The sequence below is a fragment of the Protopterus annectens genome, chromosome 6.part0 (genome assembly GCF_019279795.1).
Source record: "Protopterus annectens isolate FY-2018-M chromosome 6.part0, PAN1.0, whole genome shotgun sequence".
Classification (NCBI taxonomy): Eukaryota; Metazoa; Chordata; order Ceratodontiformes; family Protopteridae; genus Protopterus; species Protopterus annectens.
This window is the reverse complement of record NC_056737.1, coordinates 1465770695-1465795531: the sequence shown is the minus strand read 5'-3', so window position 1 is coordinate 1465795531 and position 24837 is coordinate 1465770695. Positions and strand designations below refer to the sequence as shown.

At 38.6% G+C, this 24837-nt stretch overlaps 1 protein-coding gene across 1 annotated transcript in view; it reads left to right on the top strand.

Annotated features, from left to right (window-relative positions):
• LRP1B (LDL receptor related protein 1B) overlaps positions 1-24837 on the top strand; it is a gene marked incomplete at its 5' end in the record, with an annotated part of 5941474 nt that overhangs the window by 5151181 nt on the left and 765456 nt on the right. Inside the window, one exon of the mRNA XM_044073672.1 lies at positions 8600-8841. Within this exon, the coding sequence (XP_043929607.1) occupies positions 8600-8841 (242 nt within the window). The remainder of the gene's footprint in view (positions 1-8599; positions 8842-24837) is intronic.

Here is a 24837-nt window from a genome sequence, read left to right as displayed (position 1 = left end):
TTTTAGAATGCCTGTCTTGCCATTCTTCTATTAACCAGCTGTTTCTCTTGAGTTTTTTTACTGAGTGCTTGATAGATTAACCTTTTTAATAACTTCATTAAAATATGTTAACTTTGTGTTTACATTCCATCTCATCATATATCAATCATAATCAAAATTACTGCACAAAAGGTTAGTTAATTTGATAATTGACTTTTACCAAAATAGAACAGCTTCAGAAGGTTAACCTTTTGTACAGACATCAGTGCATGTGTTCATCTGTGAAGGATTTTTCAGGGAAGTGTTATAATTAGCATTTCATTTGAAGCTATTGCTGTGAACTGTCCTAGATTAATTTAACAACAAACCTATGAATTCTTTAGGGAACATTGTTATAAAACACTCAGACTTAGAACATTTAGTAGTTTACAGAACTGTTTTCCATTTCTACCTTGTTAGTAGTGATCACTAGTAATATGGTAAAGAGTTATTTCCTCAATAATAATTTTCAAGTTAAGTTTTTCTGTGACCATGCTTCATGTCCCCCAGACCAAAACTGACAGGTCACAGCTTGTGCAACTGCTGAAGATGCCCTTGCATGGAGATTCAAGGGAGGTTTCAGCTCAAAAAAAAAAACAAAAAAACTGCATTTGTATTGTGTTGTATTTACAGGTGGTTGTGTCCCCCCCCCACCGTTGACCATCAGCTTTTCACCGTACATAATATCAGTTAGCTCAACCCCCACAATGTCAGACGAGCCAGCAAAGCTTATCCTGCTCTTTCCTACCCTTTAATCTCCCGGTCTTGTAGTGCCTAGACTGCTAGTAAATCTTGGGTCATCAGTATCATAATCAGGACTGCATAACAAAAGGTAGGTAGCTGTGTTTCTGAATGTTTGCGATTGGATGCTTATCCATTTGTGTGGTTGGGAGTCAGCTGACCATAGGGGGAGGACTGCAGGCACACCCCATAGAGTAAGAATAGGCTCAAAGATATTAATAACATGCAAAGCTTGTTATGCTGAAGGGTAACATGAAGCAGCTTTCAAAAGATCTATAAAGCTGCATGAGTTTGTACTGACATATCTGTAGCTAGCTGAGGATAAATTCCTAGAGCATCAGTACCTCAAACCCAAAGACAGCCAGGAACACAACATCAAATGCTATTTTCCATAGAAAACACACTGTCAGTGCAGTTTTGTCATGATTCCCATTGCTCCCTTCTTTGCATCGGTATTGTGCTCTTCTTGTTTATCTGAATAAGTCAATGAGGCTTGGGTGTTCATTTAAGTACAATATTTTATTATATACAAACACATCAGGATGGTTATCAGGAACATTCAATTTAAACAAACTAACTAAAAGACTGACTAGTACACACATGCGTGCTTACACCTTGACTGTTCACTACAAAATGACACTCTTGCTTGCATGTGCTCAGTACTTATATGCATGTGCCTGCTGACTGGAAAGCTTCTTAAAGGTATATCACACACTCTGGTCTACATCCTCCGTCTTTACAGAGCTGTCTTGCAATGGTAATATCATTTGAATAGGCATGCAAATTATACAGACAGTAATGAACAAAACAACATTCATGTCCAGATTGACATATATCTAGAACTAGGCCTGGAAATGCGACCTGTTCTTGTAATGTAATAGTTAGGACTGGGTTTAGCAACAGGGACTGTCACTCATGAATGTTCTGCTTTAGAACTCTCAGGGATATTCTCACCAACAGGGATATCTGCTGGAATGCCCTCTGGAACTGGAACATTGAATAAGTCACTCTGAGAACTAGAGTCTTTATTACAAGCAAGATGCTGTAACACTGGCTCAGACACTGATAATAAATGCTTCTGATTCTTTCTGCCTAAATTTTATTCCCTGAAATTCCACAATGTACAATCTTGGCTTTTGCCACAAACTTTTCTAAAATCCAATCCGATCAAAACCTTTTGCTGTCTGCATCCTCACTATCTCCCCTACTTGTAATGGATTGAGTGGTTTGCTGTTCTTATCATAATAGGACATCTGGGACAAATGCTTTTTCAGGAGTTGAGCTTTCACTACTTTGTTGTTCTTAGCAATTGAACCAATAAATTGCTACTGATTGGTAGTGTGGTTCTGGTCTGTATTGACATAAGTCTCTGGGCAGGCAAACCAAGATGATTATCATGAGGAATGTTTCTGAGATTCAGGAGATTTAGGAAAACATCATTATTGTCTCATTTTAATTTCTCTAACAGCTGTTTTGTACTTTGAAATGCACGTTCCACCAAGTCATTTGACTGCAGGCATTCAGGGCTACTCATAATATGAAAAAAGTCTCATATTTCAGCAAATCTTTTAAACTGCTGACTTGTAAGCAGTGCATCATTGTCACACATGACTCTGTGCAGACTACCATGGACAGAAAAATGTGTCTTCAACTTAGTGATGACAGTAATGGACGTTAAGTTAGGAAGTAGGTCAATCACAAACCAATTTGAATAAGAGTCTACTGATATCAAGTAATGCTGACCGTTTTACTCAAAAATGTCTGTAGCTACTGTCGACCAAGGTAGTTAAGGAATGTGGCTTAACTGAAGCCGTTATTTCTGTTCATGTGGTTTAGTACCAAACAGTAAAACTTGAGAGAGAACTCTCAATATCTTTTGACATAGACGGCCAAAATACTAGTTTGCTCATCCTTCTTTTGGTAGAATCAGTTCTTGGGTGGCCACCATGCAAGATCTTAATGTACTGTTGTTGCAAGGATTTTGGAACAATCACCTTAGGACCTTTGATGATGATAACATTGTCTGACAAAATCTCATCCCTCTATGGAAAATAAGGTTGCACTTCATCAAGACGTGTGGAAGAAAAAATTCTTACTTCTATGACCTCAAAATCAAGTTAGTCGTTGTTAAGCTCTTCTGCATTTTTCTGGGTTATCTGGATAAAGTATCAGTAAGATAAAGTAGTTTGCCTTTTATGTAAACAAGATTGAAATTGCAGTTTTGAAATTTGAGCATCATGCGTTGCAATCTAACAGGAACTGTGTACATTGGCTTTCTCAAAATAGTGACTAGAGGTTGGTGGTCAGTCTCAATTCGAATAGGTCAGTCATAAATATTATCATGAAGCTTCAAGCATGCAAACACAATTGCCAGCAGGTCTTTCTGTATCTGAGCATACTGCATCTCAGTTTGGGTTTGAGTTCTCGATGGATAGGCTATTCGTCTACCCTCCTGAAGAATGACTGCACCAAGACCTAACTTAGAAGCATCACAGGAAAGCATTACTGGTTTGTGAATATCATAGTATCTTAAAGTAGGTGGACTGGCAATTCTGTGTTTCATGACATCAAATGCTCTTTAGTGTTGTTCTTACCAGGACCAAGTTAAGTCTTTGCATGTCACCTGTCTAAGCGGTGTTGAAAGTTGGCTCAAATCTGGAATGAACTTGCCTAGATAGTTGACCGTGCCAAGGAAATGCTGTGGAGCTTGAACATTGTCTGGAGCTGGCATCTCAAGAATTGCTGTTTGGTTGGAAGAATCTGGTTGTAAGCCTGAACTGGTAAACAAATGACCAACATAAGCAACTTCCTGTAGCCTGAATTTTTTTTTTTTTAATTTTTGAAGATTCAGCTTAAGATTGACTTCACAAGCTAATGTCTGAAACTGTTTTGAAGTTTTATCATGTTCGACTTCACCATTGCCTCCTACAAGAATATCATCTACTATAATAGCACATGTATAGCCAGAAAAAAATTGCTCCATTGCACCCTGAAAGACTTCACTGGCAGAAGTGATTCCGAATGGTATTCTCAATATCTGTACCTTTCAAATGGTGTACTGAATGTGGTTAGCAATGAAGATTTACGGCCAAGCAAAATTTGCCAAAATTGACTTTTTGCATCTAACACAGAAAAAAACAGTGACATTTGGCATAAGAGCAGCAAATTCTTCGACTGTTTGCATTAGATAATGACATCATTTAGTGCTTTGTCCAATTATCTTGGTCAATACATATTCTAGTATCATATGAGCTTTTCTTATTAGCTACAACCATGGAGGATACCCATTCCATTGGTTCTTCTACTGGGACAAATTAGTACTTGCTGCACCGACTCTGTTCTGCATGGCCAATGGAGCTTTCCATGCTGCTCTGATAACTGGGCTTATCTCAGGGTCTAGCTTCATGGTGTAGACAACTGGAGGTTTGCCTAGTTTGACTTTGAAAAGATCAGCATAGTCAGATAAATAGTCTGGGAGAAATTTGGGCTGTTATCCTTCAAGCTTACATGGTGGACTTCCTTATTAAATGAAAGCAGTCCCATTTTCAAACTGTCTCTAAGGCCTGTATGTGTCTCTTGACTAAGTAAAATTGCAAGTCATAGCTGTTCCCAGCAGAGTAAAATGAGAGCACTACTGAGCCTTTGGTTTGAATTTCTTCACCACCAAAAGCAACAAGCTTTGCAGACTTCACCAAATCAAGCTTCTCATCTGCTCAGCTTTTACTCTAGCAAATGATTCTGCTGACATAACATTGCACTTTGAAACAGTATCTACTTTGAGCTCCACAGGCCTCCCATTAATCTGAACAGTACAAAATACTTCATTCTTTGCCCACAAATCTACTGCATTGACTGTTTCACCAAGCACAGACACACCATCAACATAAAAAAGTAGGGTTTCAGCCTTCTACTTAATCAACTTGCCTCTTTGAATACTCTTTTTTAATAAAAGAATGAACCTTTTTTGATTTGCAAGACCATTTGAAATGATTTCTCTTTTATATTTATGGCACTGCTGACTAACAAATAATCACTTTTCTCTTTTATGTTCATGATTACCACCACAATTGCAACAGTTGACTATGAGGCTAGGTGGGGCACATTCTTTGATACAACTGACTCACTTTTGTGCTTCACTGAGCATGCTCTGGATTTTGTTAAAAAGAATGAATTTCACTGAAGCTACCCCACCCTTAGGCTTGTACATTTTAACCACGTGCTGCATACTATCTGCATTAGTACTGGAAGGCACTGGAAGCATGCTTTTCCCTTTGTAAGCATATTTATGTGGTTTTCTGTGAGCTGATATATCTGGCAAATCTCTATGGCCTTTGTGATGACCGTGCCCTAGCCCAGCAATCAAGGAGCCTCAATCCTCAACACTAACACCAGGGAAGTCATCTCCTAGAAGAGGAAAGGTTAACTAATACACAAAGTAAAGTACAATTTCCCTTAAGTGCACACAGAGATCACAGCCAGTCTGGGGCTGGTTGCTCCCTTGCTCACCAGGTCCCCAATAAGACTCCCCACTGGCACAGCTATAGGGTCCATTTCAGCCTAACTGGGCAAGCTAAAACCTCCAGTACTCTCTCTGTCCAACCAGTGCTTTGTGTCCCTGCCAAGTAGCTGACACAACACACACACACTTTGAGATAAGTATTTATACACTTTACAGACACTCCTGGGAAAGGCTGACACAGATTCTCCACCTGTGCCCCTTTACCCAGACTATATGGTAGTAATTACTGCCACCACCCAGTTAATAATATCAGCCCTTAAAAGGGTGTCCAGTTATTACTGTGCAATATTAATATCCAATGATAATGTGACTATTCAGTCTAAGGCTTATTGGAAGGGCTTAGACAGCAAACTCTATAAATATATAATGTGCAATAAAGCATAACATATCTCTACACAAACCAGCCACAGGTAGAAGGTTTTAAAAATATTTAATAATAAATAAATAAAACACAAGACAAAACTATTACACCACAGAGATATCTAAGAGTTCACAGATCACACAGAAACTTAAAATAATACAGTAGGACAGGTCTGATTTCAAAGAAAAATACCTAATTAATCTTTACTAGCTTTAACTATTCCAACAAGAAATCACACTGCTAGAAACATACATGTGAGCATAAGGCAGAGTGCTAAGTTAGATGTCCAGATCAAAATGCTTTTAGTCTCTCTCTGAGACAAAGTTTATAAAACATCACTAAAAAACATGTCTCTGGGTCCTCCCCAGATTGCATCATGTTGACACTTAGGTTTTCCCAGTATTCATATTGCATCATCTTGACACCTGCTCTGAGTTCCCAGGCTAAGAGAAACTGCATTATTTAGCAAGCTAATACCTGCACAGGAGAATACAACACTAAAAGGCATTTCAAATATGCACCCTAGCAATTAGCCCTTAGTTAACACAATAGACAGAATGTCTTCAGCCTGCCTGACCGGAACCAACTTTAAAGATCAAAGAATGTCTTAAAATCATTTCAATTTCAAAAGACACATTTGAAAGGCTTGACTTAGTTTTTCTTTACAGCAAGGGTGCAATGTTGTAACAAACTTGAAGTTCACATTTTACAGTGTTTTTCTTTCATTTAAAAACACACACCTGTATTTTACATTTATTATCAAGAAAACATGCCTGTATTTTACATTTATTTACAAATGCCAGAATTAGATATTAAATTCTATTTGACTAGGCTGGCAGCCTTTGCCCATCTCTCCCCAATCGTCACAACCTTATTCAAAGCTAAATCACTGTCTTGAAGCAAAATCATTCTCACTGCATCGTCTTTAATATGTGACACACAAGGCTGTCTTTTATCAACTCATCTCTCAAATCATGAAATCTGCACATTTTAGTCTTATTTCTCAAGTTGGTTATATATGCTGCAAACGTTAAACCAGGCTTTTGATCCCTTGTGTAAAATAAGTGCCTTGCCATTGTAATATTGATTGACAGTTACACATTTCTCTAAATTTACATTTTAAACAATTATGGTCTTCCCACCTTTTAGCTGGTAGAACTATATGATGTTTTCCCCCTCCCCTGCATACACAAATTAATGCTCTCTTTTAATGGCTTCTGAACCAGCTAAATTAAGCAGAATAAATGCCTTTGTATGTGTGTCTTTGTCAGAAAAAGCAGACTGTATGAAAATATTGCATTCTTGGTCAAACACTCTCTAATTTTCTGTAATATTGTTATCAAACACAAGTGGACTTGGTCTGTGAAATCCTTCTGCCATGCCAACAAATTATGTTTAAACACAATGCAAATATTGTTACAATGCAAATATGGTCATTGTAATTATGTATGAACATGCGCACACACATACACCAGGTACTTGGAATAACATTTAAATGCATAAGAAACTCTTTTAGAATGTACTTTGCAAAATATTCTTTGAAACATACATATTTTGTGAAATAACCGCACTATAATACTGCACACACTTGCTAACACTTTGCACACTTCAGATAATTCAAATAGCTTTAGTTAATGTGAAAAAGTAACACAGAGAGAAAATATGGTAGTTTCCCTTTTTTTATAAATTTTATGCTACTCAGATATTGTCTCAAACATTTTCATAATTATTTTGAATATTATTATCAGTATGCCTCAGTTTCAGACTTTTTGTTTAATTAAAAATTCATTTTGAGCATTCTGAGTGTTTTTGTTTTATATTTGTTAAGTAAAAAGTCATTTAAGCGAGTTTGAGTACCTGGAATTCATTTCTGACCTGTTTGCAAGCCAGTTGAACAATAGGGATGATCCACTCCTGTATATTCCTTCAACTTTAACTGTGCATCTGATGGTTTTGACTCTCAATACCATTCTGACACCATGTCGCTCATCTTGTGTATCTGAATGAGGCATAGGTATTAATTTAAGTATTTTATTATATACAAAGACATCAGGATGTATAGCAGGAACATTAAACTTAAACAAACTAACTGACTGACTAGTACACACATGCATGCTTACACCGTGACTGCTTACTACAAAATAGCACTCTTGCTTGCACGTGCTCAGTACTTATATATACGTGCCCCACTGACTGGAAAGCTTCTTAAAAGTATAGCGCACACTCTGAGCTACAGGTATGACTATGGAGTTGAAATATATGAGTTTGAGGGATATAGGGGGTTTCCTCTCCAACACTAAGAGGTGCACAGGGCTTGCACACAGCAAAAACACTTATTTTATTTATCATTTGTTGACCAGGAAAGTCCAACTAAGATAGAGCCTATTTTCAGCAGAGTTCCTAGGAGAAATGTTCCATACACATGTCTTTGGAATGTGGAAGAAAACTGGAGTACCCAGAGGAAACCCACACAAATGCAGAGAGGACATGCAGGCTTTACACAGAAGGTATCCCAGCTGAGAATTAAACCAGAGTACCTTTTGCTGTGAGGTGATAACGTTAATCGCTGCACCACTGTGCTGCTCAGTATATTTCTTACATTTTGTTTTTTGCTGTTCTGTACGTTTGGCATTAGTTTTTGGTATTTCTGATTAATGGGGTTTTGTAGTTCAATGTTATATAAGAGAACCTCTTGTATTGCTCAAAACATGTGGTTGTTTTGTTACTTCACTGATAACACAAACAAAAGACTGTTTTTGTATTTTAATTTTGCCACTGCTGCAGTTAGAGTTACAATAAAAGAAGTGCAGCTCTTCTTATGTAAATGTTTTAGTACAGTATTAGTTTTAACTGAAAATAATTGTTATGAGATAAATATTAGCAGTAAAAACATTTTTGCTTGGTTAATCTAGTCATAAATTAAAATTGTTTTTTTTGCATTTCATTATATCCGTCTGTAGGATCAGAAGGTCAGATTCTGTATGTTGCCAATGATACAGCGATTTGTGGTTTTCTATATCCATTCAATGACACTGAAAATTATTATCGGGTATCCCATATGGAAGACAATTCAAGGATAACAGGAATTGATATGTATTCTCAGGGAAATATGCTCATCTGGAGTACACAGTTTAATCCAGGAGGACTTTTCTATAAAATGTTTGCCAGTAGATTCCAAAGACACACTGAAGGTGGTGTTATTGTAAGTACTAAATATTTTTATTTTTACTGTCAAAATGTATGTGGCATGTTTATTATGTATGTGTCCATTTTGAATGGAAGCAAGATTTTTCAAGCTAGTTAAGAAAGAAAAAAAGACTAAATGAAAACAAAGCAAGTATAGATTTTGCATTTACATTCATTGAGAAACAGGCATAATAATTTCCTTATGGACTTGCTCAGTATATAGCATTTTAACAGGAAGTGCCTACTATGATTCTTTTGACCACGGTTTCACCAGCCTTACAACCAGCCTGGTAGCATAGAGGGTTACAGACCCGACTATGATCTGGTTAGACTAAGTTCTGTTAGATGCAGATGAGTCTGATTATTGTGGCAGGGAGGACAGGCATGTTTATTCTGGGAAAGGGAGGTACCTACTTATATCTCTCTAGTAAGTCTTTGGCCAAGGCCAGGGCTCAGAGAGTTGGTGCAAAGCATGGAGTCAGGAAGATAGAGTTACATACTCCTGCCATATAGAGTCCAGTGCATGACACTCACCATAGGCGCCAGAACCATAGAGCGAGGGGGAGGGAGAAACCACTCCCCACACACTTTTACAGCTACAAGACCTGTTTCCCTTTAAGGAGGACTCAACGGAGGATTCATGCATGCATCGTAGGCTAACGTAAAATGTGCGCAGACAATTAAATATTCCCGATCACATCATTGCTCATGGTAAGGAGAAGTGCTCCATTTGTTTATATATGCATTAGGAAGAAAGGCTGTGCTCTGTGTGTTTCTATATACTTTAGGAATTGTTTATATATGCTTTAGGAATAGTTGTTTACATATGCTTTAGGAATTGTGTGTGTGTGTAAAATGCCCCACTTACTTAAAACAGGCTCTGGCGCCTATGGTGAGTGTCATGCACTGGACTCTATATGGCAGGAGTATGTAACTCTATCTTCCTGACTCCATGCTTTGCACCAACAGCCTACATTCCCTACCCACACCACCACTTGTGATTCAGAGAGTTGAGTCCATAGCTCTCAGCTGTCTAGATTTTTACAGAATATTTGTCTCATACATTTGGTCTGTTCGACTTAAAATTTGTGGGTTTTTGGCAAATCTTTGGAAACACATGGCAACGCAAAACACTATTTTAGCAACTTTTTATGATTATACAAGCAATATTTTGGTTTTGGGCCTTTGCCCCACCCCAAATAAATATTGGCTTTTTTAGATTTCTTCTGCTGTAAAATTAGGAGGTTTAGTTGTGTCAAGTGGATGGCGGCCACAGTGGTGCAGCGGTTAGCATTACCACCTCACAGTAAGAGGTTCTCCGGTTCGATCCTTGGCTGGGGTGCCTTCTGTACGGAGTCCGCATGCCCTCTCTGTGGTCATGTGGGTTTCCTCCGGGTGCTCTGGTTTCATCCCACATTCCAAAGACATGCTGTAGGTGGATTGGATACTCTAAATTGGCCCTAGGTGTGAGTGCGTGCATGTGTGTGCCTTCTGTGGAAGGTTGGGCACTGGGCTGGCAACTCAACACTGTAAAACTCCACTGCCAATCATGAGTAGACAGGTGATCTGCTGTGGTGACCCCTAACCGCGAAAAGCCGAAAGAAGAAGAAGTTGTGTCAAGTGGATGGTGCAGTGGTAGTATTGTTGCCTCACATCAAGAAGTTCTCTGGTTTGATTCCTGTTTGGGGTACCTTCTGTGCAGAGTCTGTATGTCCTCCCTGTTTTTGTGTTCATTTCTTCCCTTGTTACAAAGACGTGTGTCTGGAGCATTTCTCCCCAGGCCTCTTCTGAAAAGTGGCTTTGTTCCAAGTCAGACTTTCCTGGTAAACCAATGTTAAATAAATAAAACATTTTACAAGGAGCTGAGAGCTTCAGGGGAAGAGATGTTTAGTGCTGTCTGTTTGCATTGTTATTAGCATAACAGGTAGTAGCCTTACTGTTGATGCAGAAGGCAATAGGTTCTACTCCCACGGTATGCATATGGATCGTTGATACTGTACTGTGTTATACTTTAAAGGGAGTGGATGCTGCATTCCTGTGAATGTCATCCTTTGGAGGAGTTACCTAGTAACTATGAACCTGTTATCAGTTTGCCATACATTCCCTATTGCAATATTAGTAGCTTAAAATGTGTTAATGTAACATAGGTAATTTATTCATCAAGGGCAACAGCCACTTTATTTGTAGATGAAACAATGAAATATAAAGTTGTTTCCTAGCAGTAACCTCTTCATTAGTTAGAGATCCCATTAATGTGGAATTATTTAGATGACTTACTTCTGCAAGCATTTTGCATATTTACTGATATTGGTGGATTGTAATGACAGAAGTTTGAGTGGCCTTTTATGGTTGAAATTTTCTGAAATGGGTAGTTTTGTCATTATTGGTTCATACATTTTCTTTCATTGCTTACTAGAAGACTGTTCAAAACTACAAATTTAAAACATTCTAACAACTGGTGCTGTAGTATACAATTTTTATTTTTATTTATTTTATTTCCAGTTTGATGACCGGAGAGGTCCACTGGGCTGAAAGAGCCCATTTTCAGTGGAGGCCCGGGGGAGAAAAGCTCCAATAATACATAGTACAATCTCGATAATATGAAGTATAATACATAGTGGAAACAGAAGCAAACTAAGCAAATTTTACATACAAAATAGCAAAAACTAAACAAAAGTTAAACAGCAGCTTGGAGAAGGATGTAACGCATATTTACATGTTTAGTGGTTGAGAACAGTAGTACAAGGTTAAATTAATACAGAGGTTTAAATCATTTGAGAATGATATAGAAGTAACATTAGCATGGATGAGTTCTTTATGCACGAATATTAGAATGAGTTAAATTAATACAAGGGTTTAAATCCTCTGAGAGTGGTATAGAGGTAGCATTAGCACGAAGGCAGTACATAGGGTTAATCAATAGTGTGTAAGAAAGAACAAACTGTGTGTGTTATAAAGTATTTATGTATTAAGCAGGTTATGTAGGTGGAGTGCAATTGCATTTCCATTGCACTCCACCTGCCTAACCTGCTTAATACATAAATATAAAGAATATAATTTAATACAATCAGGAAGGTGAATCAAAGAATGCATACATGTATGCATGGCCCTAAAACTGTGTTTGAAAACAGCCCAGAGGAAAGTGGGAAAGGCTCAAAATCATGGGCAAATGTTATGCTTTACTCTTGTTAACAGTTCACACCACATTACTTTGACCTGGCCAAGCCTTTTGACATAGTCCCCTACTCAGGTATAGTACAAAACATGAATAATGTAGGCACAAACACTTGCATCACTAGCTGGATTACCAACTTACTCACAGGATACAGGAGATCAAAATAGGGGAAGAGACCAGTCTCCAATAGAATCCCCCAGGGTTTGGTGCTGAGACTTTTTCTGATTGGCATATACATCTCAAAAGTAAAAGGAAATACCAAAGGGCTTTGGTCGGCTATGTTTGAGAGCAGTTATTGAATCCCCAAATGACTTAACCATCATGCAGGAAAGTTTGTCCCAAATAATAACTAGTGTGAAAATCATGACAATGCCCTCTGAGAACTGACCCAATTGTTTGGCATTTGGGAACTTGTGTGTACAGTGACCTGCTTTTGACCAACATGTGCCCAGAGTCATAAGAAAGCCTTTCTATATTGCACAACTTATAAACAAATTGATTGTGACTAGATCTAGAGATGTTGTTGTCCCCCTTTACAAAGCTCTCATTAGGTCAACCATTTTGTATAATGCCCACTTTGGCATGTATCTGTCCAGCCCCATGCAACAGTTGAAATGCCTTCAAAGATACCTTACTAAAAGGATACATGTCCTAAACAATAGGTCTTGCATGGACCACCTCAAAGATTTATCACTATACTCAGTATCCTACAGAGTGCTTACAGGTGACATATCTGGCATACAAGGCATCCTCCGACAAAATACAGATGGACCTACTGAGAATCAGCAAGTCAAATGGCATCAGAAATACTCAGTCTAGGTATCTAAACTGAATGTTGTGGAGAGATGGATATATGTCACAGAGGCTACCACTGTTCCAGAACAGACTATCCATTCAAGTAAAACAAAGCTCATCCCTGTCCATATTCAAATCCAACTTGGATCCAGGGATGGGTAATAGAAAATATACTCCAGGATTGCCCATCATGCCAATAATGGATAGAGGCAGTTCCTAAATGCTGCATCCCTTACATGGGTCCCCTCAAATTATCTATGGTATAATCAAAGTTCTTCTCACTAGGGCAAATATAAAATTATCGGCCATGGGATAGGTAAGACCAATCAGAAAATGTTAATTCAAGCACTAAAAGGGAATTGGCTAAGCTAAAAATGCCCTCCAAGTAAACCTATGTTGTGGTAGTAAATAATTATAAAAAGTTGTCCTTTTTAGATCGCTAAGTGCCCATCTCACCTTCCACCCCCCCCTCCCCAGTCTTCAACAACTTCCGGTGCCTATGTCACTCACACACATGCACACACACACACACACACACACACACACACACACACACACACACACACACACACACACACACACACACACACAAATCACACACATGCGTACATGTGCGCCCACATAAACACACATACATGCGCGTGCAAATCACACACATGTATGTGTACACCCACATAAACACACACACACACACACACACACACACACACACACACACACACACACACACACACACACACACACACACACACACGCACACACACACACACACACACATATGACCTTCTCAGCCTGATATAAGACCAGTAGGTAAGAAAGCGACATAAGCCTACAGAATATTGCTGTAGGCCACCACATGATGGCTGCCCACTTAATCCCCATTCAGCTGTTGGCATCATGCCAACTTACAACTAATGTTGACCAACACATGGTTTGATTATCCATGTGCTAATTCTGCCAGCAGGGAGACCCTTCTAGTGTGAGTCACTGGTGAAGTCCATGGTCAGCTCCAGCAGGAAAAAAAAAAGATGGCACTATCACCTCAAAGAAAATTGAGGAAAACCAAAATCTTCAGTTTCTTTGTTCCTTTCTTTCAAATAATGTTATTTTTAGATATATGAAAGTTAAGAAAAAGGGTTAACAAAAGACTGCGAGGGGTTAGGAGGCAAGGTGAAAAAACAGAGTCCAGGTAGATAGATTTATATGAGAATTACCTTAGTTTAGGTAAGAAAATTCTGGCTAAAATATGCATGTCATTTACTAAATGTAAAATGCGCACTGCAAAGTAACATTATATATATAACCAAATAGATAAAGTTATTTTGGGATGACTCTGTAGAAGCAAATATCAATTTTATTCAAAAGTGTATGCTTTCGTCTAGGTAAAAGAATTCTTTGGAATCATGTGCAACTTGCAAACACTCATATTTATATTGTTAAGTTGTCATGTGACATTCATGGTAAGTGAAATGTAAAGACACCAGATTAAAAAAAAAAAAACAAATTTAAAATACATACATTGACATACAACATGTAAAAAGGTGTTGTTGATTGTAAACAGTCAAAATAAAAAAAAAAAATAACAATAAAACTCTTTTTAGAAATATCTCTGTGACATAAAGTTGTGGTGAAAAATATGTTTCCTTATTAAAATGCATTGTAACTTGAAGGTCCCTTTTGTAATAGGCTACTAATGGAAAAAGTCGTTGAGCCCTGAGGTGTTTCCGCATCCAAATTTAACTGCCAGGTTAGTTCTCTGACCTCAATTCTTAACTCCAAAGGCCCAACCAGAGAGTCAGTCACTACTTATTCCAAGCTGCAAAACAAATATCCTTCTATGTTATAATCTAAAATGTAGCTATAAAGAGCACTGGTCTCTTTCTTCTTAGTTATATGAAACAAACGTTTGCATAATCTTTCTATGAAACTTCTTTTAGTTTTCCTGACATAAAAAGAAGAGCAGGTTATGCATTTATCCAGGTAGATCACCCTTGTACTGCCACAGTTATAATATTTCATGGTTGTTACTGTTCACCCTTTTACCTGTATATTGACGGTTTTAGCTTAGGCTACAAATTTACATTAATGGCAGTACTCCCATTTGTAGTTTTCCCAAATAGTGTTTCTTTGCTTTTTTTTTTTCAAATTCTCTTTGATTTTACTTGTTGTTTTGTATATAAAACGAGTTTCTCATCGTCTATTTCCTGTCTTAGGAAAGTAAGAAAAAAATCTTCCAGTCGGTATTTAAAACATTTTTAGATGTCCTGGGTGTCTTGGGTGTTAATCAGGATCATATGAAATTAATTACACTGCTTGGACTGAGAGCTCAGGTGTTAGCAGCCATGAGTATTTTATGGAAATTCTTTTTTCAGTAAATAATACAAGGAAGGTGTATCTTAATAACCTAATTTGATTAGCTCTCTGAATCAGTTGAGTCATAAGCAGAAGTGTGAACACTTACACTGCAAGTCCATTCTACTTGAAAACTACAAGCATGAGTTGGGGATGGGAAATTGTGAAGTAAGGCATAATAAGAAAAACCCTGAAGGATACCTGGTTGACAGCCTCATAAACAGCACTCTCAATGTGTAATATATAGGTTGGAAAAGGCTCTAATCCCCTCTACATAACTAGGCACCTTAAGTTGTTGAGAGGATGTTATCAGGCAGGATTCAGGGACCCTCCAAAAATTAAAAAAAAAATCTGCTGAGTTTTAGCAAACTAAGGATAAACCTTCAAGATGTAAAGGGGAATTACCTCATTCCTGTTCTTGATCTCCTAGTGCTAAAAACATGGAAGGGACCACAATGAGTCTTCTGCTTTAGCTTTCTTATCTGCTATTACAATTTACAATACTGAGCTTGCTACTGTGATCAGAAATAAGCCTTCTCAGCCTTCTAAGGCACTTAAAACAACTTGACTCCTCCTTCTGATACTGAGCTAGTCAGGCTGTCTTCCTCCTCTATAGCCTTTCATTTGATGTTCTTCCATCTTCTGCGGAAGTGCTACTGTGGACAATGATTTTTCCAACATGATGGATGCCTTTTCGCAGGCCCATTTCAAGATGTGCTTCATCTTCTTAAACAACAGACAGGGATTTTGTAATACATTTTCTTCATTCGTCCTCTTCAATAATAGCTTCTGACTCAACACTGATTGTGCAGTATGCTGGCAACATCAAGTCTCATTTGCTGCTGACATCAGCAAAAGGCTTGGCACATACTTTCTGTAACATAACAGGTTCACAATGGTTTGTGTCTTCTCTGATCATTCAGCCTTTGGAGCCAAATATGGTTACATTACCTGTGGTGCAAATGGTCCTTAGGCCCCAAGTTTTGGGGTTGGCAACTCAAGATCAGTGTTTGTACTAGCTGCTTCAGTGCCCTGCATGTGTTGATGTCATCAGACTTCAAGCCTTCAGAACTGCAGGCTTTCATACCAGGATGGGTATTGGGTGGTTCCACAGCATTAGGACCCATGACATAGTCAGTATTAGATCCATTCAGCATTGGCCCTCGGCATCAATGCCCATGAAGCCATTACATTTTCCAGGGAAAGCAAGACTGCATCCCATGATGTAACAGCATCCCAATAAGATAGTTACTTTTCCAGCTTCTATCCTCTACCCCTCTTACTCTGTGTCTGCATCACCAAGATGCTCTAGGACAAGAGGAACAGAAATTTTCCCAATAACTCAGAGCCACAGAGCCAGTTCTTCCCTTAATTGCTCTGCCTTGGATGATTCCACTCAAGGAGCCTTAGGAACTGAAATTGAAGAAGGTGGTACTTCATTTGTCTTTTAGAGTGGCCTGTGAAACAAAAGGGATAGAAGAAATATTACCCTCCTGATGACCCCAAGATCTGGAAAATGTTTAAACTGGTATGAAGGAAGTGAGATTGGTCATCTTATGCTTCTTCATCTCTGGAGAAGTTTGTCAAGGAGAATTTTTACTCTCCTATCACTGCCTGGGTGGTAAATATGGAAGACAAAATAATTTATTTGTCATATGGGAGGCTTGAAACGACTTTGTCATGGTGGCGTCAATTCAGGAACACCAGACTGCATCCATCATCATATCTGAATTGGGTCTGTCTTGTTAGACTACCCATCATGGAGGATATTGTCAATGTAACTGCTATTCTTAGCGAATCATCTCCCAAAGTGCTTTGATTCATACACTGAAAAGTAATCTGGGACATTTTATTGATACAAAATGTACACAATTACACTTGGGGTACTAAATTATTTATCCTAAATGATGAGTTTTCCACAATTTCATGAAGGTGACCCCCAGATGTCACTAAGTCAGTTCCCTGAGGATCACAAAGGGCATACACAAAACCTGTTTTCATGGGGGAAATCATGATTTCTGTTTACAATTTACCAATGGGCCTTGCACACAGTGTTGGGGATTAGTTATATAGGGCACCATATGCTTGTGTTATGATTTGCTCCCACACCTGCCTGCCATTTGCTAACAGTTTTAAGGCATTCTTTTTAAGTACCCCATTTAATGGATACAAACTTTATATGCTATACATTAGAGAAAGGCTACAGAAGAATGAGATGGATGGTGAGACCTTCACTGCTGTGACTATGTGTTTTCAGAAATTATAATATTTGAAAGGAACACAAAAATTCATTAGCAGACATGGTTGAAGTGCAGCTCCTGGGGGCTGCAATACCAGCAGTCTGGGAGGGGCCAACATAGCTGTAGCCCCATTCAGAATGTATGATTACTCAGAAACAGAAACAATGACCAGAATAATTGGTCTTAACATTTCCCATTTGCTTGGCAAACTCAGCAGAACCTCTGAGGATTTCCCTGTCTGTCCCAGACTACAGGTAGTCAGTGGTAAACTTTTTCTCCATTTTCCTCCTTGGAGGGATTTCATGGGTCAAATGGATCAAGGGCATGGTATCCAGAGATGGCAAAATAGAATTCATAAACCTGACAAGGCTACCATCCCTTCCATTACCCAGCGTCCTATCCCATCAATGAAAAGTTGTCAAAAAGAGGTTATACGCCTTCCGCAAAAGACAGGCATTCAACAGGTCCCACCAGATCAGAAAGTATATGGATATTATTTAAGGTTCATTATAGTTCTTAAGAAAGCAATGGACCTCTACACCATTTTAGAATAATGTGGTCTGAATCGCTGCAATTGCAAAATGTCATTGTAGATAGTCTGTACAAATGATACTCTTGTTTGACCACATCCAGGACACTTAGTTGCACATCAAGATGTCCACAATGTCTGAAAGATTTCTAAGCTTCTGATTAGGAGACAATAATTGTTAGATTCAGGCCTTCCCGTTTAGTCTCAGTATTGTCACCAGAGTGTTTTTGGAGTACGCACACCCGTGATGGTAGCCCACAAGAGGCTGCAGTGTACAAAAGTCTTTCCCTGTTTAGATGACTGCCTGTTGGCCACAACAGTGGTAGATTATCTACTAAAACACAAGGGACTGTTGACTGCTCTTCTTCTAGTATGTAACAATTACAATGATACCTTTGAAATCACATCTGAAACACTTGAAATATCTGGCTTTCTTAGGATATAACCTAAAGTCAGTTTTAGAGTTAGTTTACCACAAGAGAGAGAGAGAGAGAGAGAGACAAAATTTTACATAACCATGCCTCATAGGAGCAGGACTGATGGCAGCTATAATTTTCCTAGCTCATCACAACAGATGTCATATGAAAGATGTTCAGCAGACATTCCAAATGCAATAGTATCAGAACTCAAACAACCTATCTTCTGAGATGAAAATTTCCAAATCTTGCAATATTCATCAGTGCTAATCGTTGTATATAACCAGCTTTTGTCTAGTCATATTTTTTCAACCACAGATACCTCATCTTGAAGGGGAATGAGGCATTGCAAGGGCAGGAAGGTGCAAGTGACATGGTCAGAATAGATGGCCAGTTGATTATAAATGCATTGACGATAAGAGTGGTACTTCTTATGCAACATACCTTTCAGTATTCCCACCTACAAGCTGTTGTTGCCATCAACATGGTAAATGTAGACATGCTCTGTTATGTACATAAGCAAGGAGAAACCTTACTGGGTCAGACTGTTATTTAACATCATTATGATAGCAATCCATATCTTAATTCAAAATGATTCTCTGATAGATAGGCTGAACTGCTACCTGCTGATGCCACATGCACACTTCCAAAGCTTGTCCATTGCATGGAGAATCTTCTGGCAATGGTAGAAGCCTGTCTGCAGTCTCTTTGCATTTCAACACCAGCTGCATGAAATTCTTTTTCCTCATCCCCAGACTTAACCCTTGGGACATGTTGTGTCTTCCCACCTTTCCTTCTAAGAACAGAATTTACACAGACAGACAGAGCTATTAAGCTAAAATTTCTTTATAGAAGTCTGTCTTTCTGAGATCCTTCAGAAATGTCAGAAACACCAAAAAGCAGGTTTCAGCACACTGGAATATTGCACACTTTATTCTGGTACCACGGCTTTTCGCCTTCTCGGAATAATATCATTACCACAAACTGCTCCCTTTTGTACAACACATCAATTCCACATTCCCCAATTAAACAATTAATCAATCAGCATTTCACATTAATAATTATTAAATACATTTATTTATATATAATATCACAAAAATGATTATATATACTATATCTTTTCACATTTTAATACTCTTTTGAATTAAACCATTTTATTATAACAAATTTTATTATGATAATAAAAAAACTAGCATTTTCTTAATAGAGTTATATTACTATCTAAATTCATTCCCCTGGGGTAAAGTGTCCTATAATTAATGATCATTCTGCATTCAGTCATATTAAGCTTTTCTTTGTAACTGTCCCCCCCATCTACTGCACAACGTGCTAATACACTATAAAACAAAGTGTCCTCAGATCCCCCATGTGCAAGCATAAAATGACTAGCTACAGGATTATCCACATTCTGTCTTCTAACCACTCATTCCTATGTGTCATTCATCTGATACATGGAATCGGCAACACAGTGGAGTCAGTCATGTATGTCAGTCTGTGCCAAATCTACAACCCTAAACATTTTTCTGGAGTACCTATGGGAATGCGCCTTTGTCTCCATGATGGCCCTAAACATATATTGAGTGGTATGGCAAGAGACACCTAGATCAGGTGGAAGATGGGCAACAGATCTCCTCTGAGCACCCACAACAGCCCTCCTGCATGGCACCTCAGCCACACTTTGGCTATGGCCAGAGTTGTCAGGCACTGAAGCTGCAGTAACCACACTTCCCTGCTCGATTGTCTCGCCCTCCACCTGTACAATATCTCAGGGCTCACTGGAATGGGTAGGTGTCTGCTTACAGGCTGTATCTAATGGTATATCAACCTTGGTGTCAGATTCAAGCTCTGTGTCTCCACAACTCTGCCTCTGTTTGTCTACCATCATCATCAGAGTCTGCTGATACTCTGACATCAGGTAGTAGAAGTACCACACTACCACTATCAGGATCACAGGAACAATTAATACCTACACTACTACAGTCCAATATATGTTAACAAAATAACAGTGGTGCCACTTTTAAACAGTACATCAATATACACAACAGTCTTGATATCAACATCACACACTAAAATAGTTCTTTGAATTGGTCATCAGTACTGACATAAAAATGTTTGACTTACCATGAGCAAATGATGGTATGCTTTGTATGCCAGATCATCCCGGAAGACATTAAGCAAAAGGTAAGGACAACATAATCACAGATAACAGTAACATGGGGTAATACTTTTCCCCTTTATATGTCCATTAACTGTACTTTCAACAAGAACTTCGATGACAAGTCCAACTATGACCATGTCTAATCAATCAGAATGTGTTGATAACTGTAGTAATCTTCAATCTCCCCCAAAGAAATTTCTTGTGAAACAGAAATAACGTACTGATTTAAATTGTTTTACTATACAACAGTATTAACAATTGAGATGCAAAAGCCTACCTGGAAGCTCCCCCTGGGACATGATTGCTGTCCTGAAAGAGTAGCACCAGTGTCAAGGACATGCTATTCTGCACTTTCCTGAGAGCTGTCTAGATCCCTGACAGTGGACAGGACCTCTTCATTTGTTGTTAGTGGTGGCTCTGCAGCAGGCACACTGGTACTCATCCAGTCACGGGCCACTGCATCTGCTCTCCTCCATACAGATGAGATCATGTTAGTGGCCCTATGGGATATCTGGTCAAATTTTCTGCTGTGGCCACCCACTGCATTAATTTCTGGAACCATCTGCTGCCAAATTTGCATTCTGCCTGACATATCTCCATGTCTCCTCTCAAGCAGCAAAGCACTGTGTCACCTAAAAGCTTCAACAGTGACCTGAATTTCAGAGACAATGAAGAGTGGTTTTCAAGGATTGAGATGCCAGAGTGCCATAGTCCTAGGAGTCCTAAAAGACAACAGAAGGATAATTTTTATTTATTTATTTATTTTACATTTGTTTACCAGGAAAGTCTGACTGGAACAAGGTCCGTTTTCAGCGGAGGCCCGGGGAGAAAAGCTCCATAACATAATGATACAAATACAACAAATGACAAACAAAATTCTGTACAGAGGATTATTTACAATCAGAGTCCCATGCCTTTATATGCCAACACAATCCACAAATGACAGAAAATGTCTATACAGTGGCATATGTACAGTCTAGGAGATTTTTTGTACCTTAGTTTGATGTGTGCAAGCTTGGTATATAGATAGCAAAAGTCTGAATTCCCTATTGGTAGTACAAAGAATAAAAATGAGGCAATGGAATCTGGAAAATAATGCTATTTGGGAGATATGTCATAGTGTGAGAAATAGTTTGTAGGATAGTAGTTCCTGATAGGAAGTACAGAATAGCTGAGGTAAGCAGAGGAGATGAGGTGTGGCAAGTTAGGAGGAGAGTAGAAAATATTTTATGTGATACAGGGATGGAGCCATGATTACAAGAGGTGTGACTTTAGTGATTTCTTGAAAAGTGAGATGGATGGTGCAGAGGAGATACTTTGAGGGAGTTTATTCCATTCCCTAGCAATGGTGTGGGAGAACAGACTTTTCCCTGCAGTGTTATTGGCTTTGGTTATGCAGTGCAAGGTTTTGTTGGATGAGCGTAGTGGGCAATTTGCAGAATATTGGTTTAGAAGTTGGTTTAGGGCTGGGGTTTTCAGAGGGTTCCTTATGTTGAAAGTAAGGACTAATTGGTGATGGCTAATTAGCTGAGGGAGTTCTAACCACTGTAGTTGCTTCAGGGCAAGACAGTGATGACCTCTAAAAGTGGAGTTGTTAGCGAATTTTGCAATTGTATTATAACATGATTCTAGTTTGTTTAGGTCTGTTTTCCTGATATGAATTAGGATTGGTGATGCATACTTTAGGGTAGACAAGAGGTCTGTTTGGGCTAAGGAGATTCTAGCTTGGGCTGATAGGAACTGTTTGTGTTTGTATAGGGTTCCTAGTTTCTTATGTACCTTTGTGATGGTTTGTGAGATATGAACATTAAAGTTTAGATTATCTATTTCAACCCCAAGCAGTTTAGTGTGAGGAGATGGGGAGATTGTAGTCCCATTTTTGGAGGTGATAGTGAAGGTAGGAGGTGTGGATTTGGATTTATTGGGGGGAAAACGAGTAATTTGGTCTTGTTGGGGTTTAGAATGAGTTGGATATCGGTAATCCATTGTTCCATGGAGCAGAAGGATTCTTGGGTGAGCTTTTGAAGAGTGGTTATGGATGGGGCTGAGCAAATTAGGGTGGAGTCATCTGAATACTGTATAAGTGCTGCATGCAGGGTGGAAGTATGTAGTTTGTTAGTGAAAATGGTGAATAGTAGAGGACCCAGTATTGATCCTTGTGGGATGCCTATAGTAGTTGGTAATAGAGGAGACAGTGTACTTTGCCATTTGACTGTTTTTCTGTCAGAGAGATAGCTTCTAAACCATGAAATAGTAGAGGGGGTGAAGGATGAGGTTGACAGAGTGTCTAAGAGTAGGTTGTGGGAGACCATATCAAACGCTTTTGATAGATGTAGGAATATGGCTGAGATGAATTTGTTGTTGTTTCTTAGATGGTTAATCTGATTGGTAAAGGAGAGTAGAGCAGTGGTTGTGCTATGGTTTGGGCAGAAAGCATGCTGTGTGGGGGAGAGGAGGTTATGTGAGGTTAAGAAGTGCATTGCCTGGGTGTGAATGCATTTCTCCAGAAGCTTGGAAAGGGGGGACAAGATAGCAATTGGCCAGTAATTTGATAGTTCATAGGAGTTTCCGCCTTTGTGAAGGGGAATTATATGTGACACTTTCCATAGATGGGGGTACGTAGGTTTCTTGTATGGAGCGGTTTATAAGAATTGAGACAGGGTAGGCTAGTGATTCTGCAGATAATTTTAGAAAATGTGTGGGTAAACCATCTGCTGCGAGTGTGGTGGGTTTTAGTTAAGAGAGCAGCTTTTTAACCGAAGAGGTTGGTACAGGTGAGAGTGTGAAGGTGGGTATGTTAGTTTGTTCTACAGTTGTACACAGTCTACACATAATACACATAAGTATTACATAACTACAAAATAACTGTTCCCATATAAAACAGAAAAAGCAGCATTTCAGTATTACCCACTGGAGAAACATAAAACAGTCTATACAGATTTGAATTATGAACTACAAACTGGATGCACAATAAGGAGAGTAACAATAGCAACATATCCTTGTTTGTGCCATAACAGAAATAAAGCTAATGACACATTTTGTTAACAAACCATCTTTGAAATGCTAAAAGTACTATGAAAAGAACTGTCCCTGAAACATGTATACAGACTTAACACAGAACATTCCTTGTCACGGTATTGCCAATTAATGCCCTTACAAACAAGTCCATGCCATCATTACACTTTTAAATAATGCATACAGATAAAAGTGTAAAAGCCTTTGCTAATCAAACATACATATATATAAACTTTCAAACAGATTTTTCTTAATTATATTTCAGCATATATTGTATATGGCTGACAAAATGCAAGAATACCTTTTCAAGTTCAGCAATCCTCTGTGCAGATATATCCTAAAGAAATAGCCTCTTTTCTTTGTTCTTCATATAAACAAGTCTCTTCGCCTTAAGTTTCCCTAGCTACAAGGTTGCCTTTTTATAGTGCACATTCAGGGCAGTCAGCGTGGTGACGATGTAAATGAGGTGTGAACTCATTAGTAGTACTGAATCCCAAGTACTTAGTTCCATGTATCACATGTAAACATAGTACAGACACTCCCTCTATGCTTGTTTTTAATGGATTACAACTGTGAATGTTTACTGGTATGGAGAAGGAAAACAAAACAAAAAATGCTGAGTGCCCCTACATCCAGTGGGTATGTCAGGTCAAAGTATGAGATGTAATTTTTTCAAGGTTGGAAATATAAATAAGCAGCACACAATTCACAGGTTCTGTTCATTAACATCCAACTCCCCGTTCATTTTTTGGCAACTGCATATTATATTATTGCCATTTAATATCCTCACACATTTCAAGGACAATGATATAGAATGGCTTACAGACTGCATGTCTCAAATAATTGGGCAGATAAGAGAAGAATGAGCAACAATCACAGAGAGTTAAGACAGAGCTGCATATTTGCAAATAATACTCAAAACTGGTTGTGTGATCACTTAGTGCACTATATCCAAGAAAACTAAATGTGCAAATAACACTTGTATGGTTTTGTATTACTGTAGATTATGATGCAGTTCACTGTATGCAGAATGATTTCTGTTCCTTGCTAAAAAAGTGGTTGTGTGGTAAAGAGGGATAAGGCAGCATTACTGTATTCATAGGTTCATAGGTGTGTACTAGGCTAATGGCCCTGGGACCTTTACAAGCCTAGCTGTAGGATTGCCCTGGCATAGTGCCACCCGACCTTTGTTCCCAGTGCTTCTGTCAAGTAGAGCCACTGATGTTACCCCGGGGATGAATTTTCTGTTTCCCATCCACTCATCAAGACTTCTCTTGAAGAGGATCAGCGAGGTGCTCTGCTTGACATGTATGGGAAGTCTGCTCCATAGGA